General features: G+C 54.1%; 1 protein-coding gene and 1 long non-coding RNA gene across 2 annotated transcripts; one reads left to right on the forward strand and one right to left on the reverse strand.

Annotated features, from left to right (window-relative positions):
* Positions 1–2,809: 2,809 nt before the first annotated feature.
* Positions 2,810–3,860, reverse strand: LOC133226460 (uncharacterized). The gene is made up of 2 exons (XR_009729514.1): positions 3,707–3,860; positions 2,810–3,155 (listed from the first exon to the last, which is right to left on the reverse strand). It is a non-coding gene; the product is annotated as an uncharacterized LOC133226460 (long non-coding RNA).
* A 1,093-nt stretch (positions 3,861–4,953) lies between these two features.
* On the forward strand, positions 4,954–8,134 carry SLC32A1 (solute carrier family 32 member 1). Its single transcript, XM_061380059.1, has 2 exons — positions 4,954–5,717; positions 6,319–8,134. Exons 1-2 carry the CDS (start codon positions 5,340–5,342, stop codon positions 7,504–7,506), a joined length of 1,566 nt encoding a protein of 521 aa, XP_061236043.1. The 5' UTR covers positions 4,954–5,339; the 3' UTR covers positions 7,507–8,134.

An 8,134-nucleotide genomic window follows, 5' to 3' on the forward strand; every position in this document is an offset into this window, starting at 1 on the left:
ATGGCAAGTGACCAATGGCTATCTCTCAATTTTTATGTCAACAATAAGGACAAACTATGAGTTAAAATTAATTCCACCTTATTGAAGTGTCTTTGAGAACATGTGCTCAAACTGCAAATGAATTTTTAGTTTGTATGTAATAATTGTTTATCAGGTTTTTTTCTTCTGGGAAATAAAAATCACAGAAATTCATGCACAAACTGTCGCCCAAATTGCAGACCAGGAATTGTCTATTTTGCAAATAGGACAGTTCAATCAAGAAGCCTTTATTTAGTTTTTACATAGTTCCAGGTGAATTTTCTTATTGTAAGACTTGTTAATCTAAAATTACGACGTTCCCAGCCCTTTATCTGCTGTCTTTGGTGTATGTCTCTATAATTTAGGCAGCCATTTTGTGTTCAGTAAAAAAAAATAAATAAAGAAGAGACATCCATTGAGGGCTTTCTCCTGAAGACTTTGCTTTTGGCTTTCACTCTGTTACAGTTATCTTTCAGTAAAGTATCTGTCATTCTGGCTAAAATCATCTTTGTCTCGAACACCACACTGTGAATTAATTCAGCCTCAGTATTCAGTGCCGAACAGCAGCTTGTGTGATTCTGCATCCAGCCTTTCCACTTTACAACTTAAACACTGACATGAGTGCTGTAAACGTGGGCGAGGAGGAGAAGGTGGGACTCAAGGCAGGGAGGTTCACTGTGTTTTGCTAGGGCTGCTTTCTCAGGGTATTTCTGAGCACCATGTTGCATGCTGTAGCCCTTCGTCCCCTCCAAAACCCGCTTGCTCTGCATCACGCACTGACACCAATGCCTTTTCCTTCCCTACCCTCCTGAAATACACAGAGCTATTAACTAGGTCACAGGAGCTGGTCCCAATCCAGCAGTTTATCTAATTGCCTTTTTATAGTATATTGTGCGACTCTTTATTATCCTGTCAGAGCCCCCTGCGTGGTGCCCGAGGGGGACGGGAGGCAGAGCCGAGATGAAGCTTGCTGCAGCACAGCCGTTCCTGCTCGGAAGCAGAGTGAGTTTGGGCATCCCTGATGCTGTGGGGATGGTGACAGCCTGGGCAATAAACCCAGGTGGTGCTTTTAGCAGCAGCCGTGGGCACAGTGGACCACTTTGGACTCCTGCAATCACAGCTCTAGGTACACGTGTATGTGTCTGGGAGGGGCGGCTGCTTCTCCAAGAGCAAGCGTCCGTATTGAGCTGCACTAGGTCTGCTCTGGGCAGGCTGGTCTTTGGGCAGACGTGGCCTGGGAAATGTTCTCGTCTGGTTCGGCTGAAGGTGCTGCCCGGCCTTGTCTCTGCAGGGTTTGGGGCGTGGGGAAATTCTGTGGCATAGAGGAGGCTGAGCAGGAATCATGGGGTCACATGCCTGCAGTTGAGCACCCACGCTTTCAGTATTACAGAAGAAAATGAAGCTGAGCACACTGGAATTGCAAGTCCCCTTTTTTGTACAGAGAAGATTTGTCTGAGGCAGTTCACAGCCCACTCAAGCCCATGAGAATCAAACCCTTTGGAGCTGGGGAGCCTGACTGAACAGTGAATTGGGAGTGATGCTTGTCCTGCTTCCTAATGATCACACCTTCATGCAACTGCCGCTGCCCTGTGCCACCCAACAGCCTGGAGAGGGGCTGTAGGAAGGCAGCGCAGCCGGCGCTGTTCTTTCCTGCTCTCCCGAAATGACTTTTGAGCATGAATAGCTCTTTTCCCTCAGTTTATTAATCAGAAGACCCAGTCACAACCTCCCACCCGTCGAGCCTGCTTTGCGGAGATAAGGTGGAGTCCCTCCTCCAGCTGGACCTGTGGTGCCTGGGGCGGGGAGCTCGGGCGATCCGAGCCCCCACTGGAGCGGGGCTTCCCGGATGGGAGCAGACCCTCAGCCCGCCCCGGGGAGCTGCTCCGGTGGTAACAGTTGGTGCAGAAACCGCCCCAGGCAGCAGGAGGGTCCCTGCTCGCTGCAGTCTCGCCCTCTACTTTTAGCTTCTTCATCCGAAACGATTTGCAGCTCAAACGCCCCCCTGAGAGCCGCTAACCTTTGGAGGAGGGTTTGGCACCGTTATCCTGCTCGGGTTAACGAGCTCGGGAAGCCCAGGAGAGACGCGGCTGCCCCCGTCCGTCCCTCGGTCCGTCCGGCACGGCGATGGGGAGGGCAGCAGAGGTAAATGCCCCGACCCCTCTCTCCGTCTCTACGCTTTGCCCTCTTCCTCTGCCCCTCTCCTTTACCCTCCCGCCTTGCTGTGCCTTTCCTCCCGCGTTCAGCCGCCGGTACAAATTCGGGGATTCCTTTTCCTTCCAGCCGCTGCCGCACGAAGTCTCGTTCTTGGAGCCCGTCCCGGGGCAGGCGATGCCCGGTGGGCTGTTTCCAACAGAGCAGCGAGGCACCGGCTGCCGGGGCCGGGAGCGGGCTCGGCCTCCCACTTTTAGAACCGTGCATGGGGTCACCGCGTGGGCACAGACGCACCCCCGAGCTTCTGAACCCCTCGGACCTTGGCATCCCTCCGGCATCACTGGGCATCCCCTCCGAACCCACCAGTTTCCCGTTCGCTTCGGTGCCAGCCGGTGCCTTGCGGGGTGCTGAGGTGCCGGGATCCCTGGGCTGGGCTTATGGTCGCGCTCCCTGCGGGGACCGGGTTTTCTTTTTTTTTCCTTTTTTGTTCGGTTTTGTTTTATGGTTTTGGTTCGGGGGGGGTTGTGTTTGGGGGTTTTTGTGTGTGGCGGGGTTTGGGCTTTGGTTCGTTTTACTATTTTTGTGTTATTTTCTAATTAATATTATTTTAATTGTATCATTTTATTTTAATTTTGATTGGTTTATTATTTTTACACAGTGGGGTTGTTTTGGTTTTGTTGTTTTTTATTTATTTCTTTGGTTGATTGGTTAGTTATTATTTCCGCCAGAACTGTCTCCTGGCGCATCTCGAACACGCCGGATGCTCAACCACCAGCCCAAAGCCCGTCTCCTTCGCTCTCGGCACGGTGCCGGCGGTGGTTTCCCCGTCCTCTCCTCGGCACCGGGGGCTGCGGAAGGGCCGGGGAGTTTCGGAAATACCCAGGCACCGGGGGAATTTTCGTCCTTTCTTTCCTGATGCTCCCTGCAGCCTCCAGCAATAGGTCTCTTCCATGTCTTCGATAACAATGAACTTGGCTTGGACTAAACTGGGAAAAAATAAAATAAAAAAAAAATAATAAAATGAGAGGAACAGTTGAATTCCCCCCGAGGTGTCCATCGGAGCAGTTGTTTTCCAGAGCTGTAAGGAAGCGAAACGGCGGCGGCGTCCCGAGCCCCGCGTCCTTCCCGGTTGAATTTAATGTCCCCGTTAACCGCTGTGCGTTGGGGCCCCGTCGCGGGCAGGATGCTGCGAGCCTCAGGCCGAAAGCGGGTCCCGCTCGGCGTTCCCGACCTATTTGTGCACTGACATGAGATAATCCCTCCAAGAAGAAAGGGGTGCGCCTCCCTCTGCGGCCTTTCCCCCGCTGCACCGGAGCCGTTCCTATATAACAGCCCCGTTTTGTGGGGAGAGTCCGCCCCTGCCATGCCGGGAGCCGGCAGCCCCTCGGGATAAAGAAGCCGTCATAGTGGGTATCATTTATATAGATAAAAATCTAATAAAGTAATACATATTCTAATATATATGTATATTATGTATAATAGATAGCATCATATATTAATATACATTCTATATACTATGTATATTATATAAACTTACTTTTTTTCGTTTGGTTTGTTTTTTTTTTTTTTAATGCTTTTCAGTCGCTTTGCACCCGATTTCCTTTTGGATTCTGGCAAGAAATTAAAGGGGATGTTGAAGGATTTTTTCCCAATATCGGGGGTTCGCTCCCCACCTCCGTGCGATTCCGTAGACGCCCCCGCATCCACATCCACATCCCCAGCCCCTGCCCCAGGTGCAGCCCCAGCTCTGTCCCAGCCCCAGCTCCAGCCCCAGCACTCCCTCCCCAGTCCCCCGAACAACGGCATTCACAATAATTCAGCTCTGTTTTTTCCGCCCATCTGTAGCTTAATTTTTTTTTTTTTTTTGCCTCGCAAAGCAGCAAAAGAAACACAGATTCCCCTCACCCCAATGAACATCTATTTGGTTTTTATTCTAAAGAACGAATCACACGGTCTCCCCGCAGCAGAGGGGGGCGGGCTGTCACACACAGTACCCAAAAATGCCAGTGCTCCACCGGCTACGATGTGCTGATCGTTGCCACAGCACAGGACGGGGATTTCTCGTTGCCATTGTTCGCTCTGTTGTCTGCTCACCTCGGAAATATTTTAAATAAAGAAAAAATACGCTCAGGCTTTTTCCTTACAAAAACCTATGGGCGTTTGTGAGCGAAACGAAAATAGCGGTATTTATTTTAAAGGAAGGAGACTCTCTACATGCGGTGGGAGCGCCGTTTGAAGGCAGCAGCTCAGCCCCGGCGGTGCGGGTCCGCGGGCAGAGCAGCCCGGCTGCGAGCACCGAACGGGAGTGGGAACCCGGTGTCGGAGCCCTCGGATCAGACGAATCGTTCTCGGGAGCTGAGCCCTGCTCACTGCCCGCGAATCTCCCCAGGCTCCGCAGCCGCGGCAGGACACAGTGCCCAGGGCTGTGCCCAAGCTCCGAAGGGGCCGCGGGGTTTGGCGGGGAGAAAAAAGAAAGGGCAGGGGGTGTCAGGGAGGGAAATTTCGTTAGGACCCGGCGCCGAGCCGTGTGTCCGCCTCGTTAGTGGGGACCTTTGGTTTCGCCGTGGGGAAGGGGCTCGCGACGCTGCCGTGGGGTGTAGGGCTAAGCGTGGGGCAGGGCGGGCAGCGCAGGGGCTGAGGCGCAGGAGAGGGGGGTCTGCGCTGCGGCGCTGCTGGCCCGGCGGGGGAGGAGGGTGCGGGGGGGCCGGGCTTGGCCGGGGCGCTGGTACCTCCCCCAGAAATGCAGCAATTCTCCCCCCTCTCCCTCTCCTCTCCGCGAGGTGGGCGCACTGCGATGGAGATGCTGCGCGCTCTGCCAGGGGCTTGCGCTGCCCGTCTGGTGACAGCCGCCGGCTGCTGACAGACACCCCCCCCATCCCATCGGGGCCCGGCTCGACCCCCCCGATCCCGCCGCGGGGCCCGGCGGAGCACCGCAGAGCAGCGCGGAGGGGCGCGGGGCGGACCCGCAGCTGCCGGCCGCGGTGTCATGCCCCTGGGCAGCCCGGCGGGGCACGGCTCGCACCCCACCGGTACGCGGGGGTAGCGGCTCTCAGCAGTCCCCGCTGCCGCCGCCCCTCGCCGGACGCTGAGGCCCCGTCTGCCGGCCCGCCGCTCGCCCGCCCCGTCGGGTCTGTCCTTCATCGAACAGCGGCGTGGTCCGACAGGCCACCATGGCCACCCTCCTCCGCAGCAAGCTTTCCAACGTGGCCACCTCTGTGTCCAACAAGTCCCAGGCGAAGATGAGTGGTATGTTCGCGAGAATGGGCTTCCAGGCGGCCACCGACGAGGAGGCGGTGGGCTTCGCCCACTGCGACGATCTGGACATGGAGCATCGGCAGGGGCTGCAGATGGACATCCTCAAGTCCGCCAGCGGCGAGGAGGGCGCCGAGCCGCCCTTGGAAGGGGACATCCACTACCAGCGGGACGGCACGGGGCCCCCACCGCCCTCCGCCACGAAGGAAATGGATGGCTGCCCAGAGCTTTCCGGGCACGGCAAGCCCAAGATCACGGCTTGGGAGGCGGGATGGAACGTCACCAACGCCATCCAGGTACGACCACGGGCACCGCAGAGAGCTCCCGTTCCCACTTCTGCCATCTCCTTGCTCTTTCCCCCCCACCCCTGCGCCGGGCTGATGGCAAACCTGCCTCAGGGAAAAGGGGGGGAAAATAGGGTGTTAAAAAGATAAGGAAAAGGAAGGGGAAACCCCCAACCCCAGACCTCTGCTTTGTCCCCCACCCTGGACTGGAGCACAGAGCCAGGGAGGGGACGCACAGCCCCAGCACGGGGGGACCCCAGGTGGATGTGGAACTGCACAGGGGTGGGCTCAGCTCTGGCTCCTCTGTGAGTCCCTGGCTTTGGGCTCTTGGTGCACTGAGAGGGTAGAGATTGGGACTGGGGTGAAGCCAGAGTACCAAATTGTGCCCCAGGGTGGGATTGTGCAGGTAGGTCTGTGCGGGTGCTACATCAGAGAGAAGGGGGGCCTGCAATGGTGTGCAGCCGTCAGTGCATGGCGTGACTGTGTGACCAGCTGCGTGGGTGTGATGGTGAAGAGAGACAGCGATGATGCGTGCTACTGCAACTGTGCCACTGTGTGTGCCCAATGCCCTCCTCAAGATGAGCAACACAGTTTCCGTTTTGTCTCTTTTTAGGGGATGTTTGTGCTGGGCCTGCCCTATGCCATCCTTCATGGTGGATACCTGGGACTCTTTCTGATCATTTTCGCTGCAGTGGTTTGCTGCTACACAGGGAAAATCCTCATTGCCTGTCTTTATGAAGAGAATGAGGATGGAGAGATAGTCAGGGTGAGAGACTCCTATGTGGACATAGCAAACGCATGCTGTGCACCCCGCTTCCCCACCCTCGGAGGCAGGATTGTAAACGTGGCTCAGATCATTGAACTGGTTATGACCTGCATTCTCTATGTGGTGGTCAGTGGCAACCTGATGTACAACAGCTTTCCTAACCTGCCAGTCTCCCAAAAGTCATGGTCCATCATTGCCACAGCAGTGCTCCTGCCTTGTGCATTCTTGAAGAACCTCAAGGCAGTCTCCAAGTTCAGCTTGCTCTGCACATTGGCCCACTTTGTGATCAACATCTTGGTGATTGCCTACTGCCTCTCCAGGGCACGCGACTGGGCCTGGGACAAAGTCAAGTTCTACATTGATGTAAAGAAGTTTCCCATCTCCATTGGCATTATTGTCTTCAGCTACACCTCTCAGATCTTTCTGCCTTCCTTGGAGGGAAACATGCAGAACCCCAAGGAGTTTCACTGCATGATGAACTGGACTCACATAGCAGCTTGCATCCTTAAGGGACTCTTTGCCTTGGTTGCCTATCTGACCTGGGCTGATGAGACCAAGGAAGTCATTACAGACAACTTGCCATCCACCATAAGGGCAGTAGTCAATATTTTCTTGGTGGCCAAAGCCTTGCTCTCATACCCCTTGCCATTCTTTGCTGCTGTAGAAGTCCTGGAGCGATCCCTTTTCCAAGATGGAAATAGGGCATTTTTTCCCAACTGCTATGGGGGTGATGGGCGGCTCAAATCCTGGGGACTCACCCTCAGATGTGCCCTGGTAGTATTCACCCTGCTCATGGCTATCTATGTCCCACATTTTGCCCTCTTGATGGGTCTTACTGGGAGCCTCACAGGCGCAGGGCTCTGTTTCCTGCTCCCCAGTCTTTTCCACCTCAAACTCTTGTGGAGGAAGCTTTTGTGGCACCATGTCTTCTTTGATGTTGCCATCTTTGTTATAGGTGGTATCTGCAGTGTCTCTGGGTTCATCCACTCTTTGGAAGGCCTCATAGAGGCCTTCAGAACCAACACTGAAGACTAAAGAGGGGCCAGAGTTGGTTGCTGTAAGAGAATCTCATCGAACATCTGCATAGTCAAATAATTCTGCATCCCTTTAATGTAAAGAGTCATTAATTTCGTTATGTGCATCCAACAAATTCTATGTTATCGAATCTGCAAATTAAAGGAAATAAGAACACATGGTAAATGCTCCATTCCTGGCAGTGTTCAAGGCCAGCCTGGACAGAGCCTTGGGCAACATGGTCTAGGGTGAGGTGACCCTGCCCATGGCAGGGGGGTTGGAACTAGATGATCTTATGGTCCTTTCCAACCTTAACTATTCTATGATTCTATGAAAGTATTTGCCCTTCTGTCTTTTTAAATAAGCTAAGATTTAGATATATTTTTTTGTTATTTAGGATTTTTTGAAGGGAATTATCTGGTTCCCCACACCTATCTTCTCGCTCATTGCCTGAAGCTTGGTCACCCTCAAAGGACCTGTTGGGAAACAGCTGCAGCTTTCAATACTTACAGATATGCAATTCAGTGTTTCAGGAGCTGAAACACAGGTGCCGACCTGATGGGACTGGGTTACTGCACTCACAGATGGAAGTAAACCAGCATGGGTGCTGGGAGCAGAGACCTTCATTCTGCATGCTGTGAGATGGATG

The sequence above is a fragment of the Neopsephotus bourkii genome, unplaced genomic scaffold (assembly GCF_033783945.1).
Source record: "Neopsephotus bourkii isolate Nb327-2 ecotype Australia unplaced genomic scaffold, CSIRO-AGI_Nbou_v1 NB_1787, whole genome shotgun sequence".
Classification (NCBI taxonomy): domain Eukaryota; kingdom Metazoa; phylum Chordata; class Aves; order Psittaciformes; family Psittacidae; genus Neopsephotus; species Neopsephotus bourkii.

Bases quoted from the DNA above. Each gene is read 5' to 3' on its own strand.
- SLC32A1 (XM_061380059.1), top strand. From the start codon at position 5,340: ATGGCCACCCTCCTCCGCAGCAAGCTTTCCAACGTGGCCACCTCTGTG. The intron at 5,718-6,318 runs GTACGACCACGG...GTCTCTTTTTAG, and splicing joins ACGTCACCAACGCCATCCAG to GGGATGTTTGTGCTGGGCCT.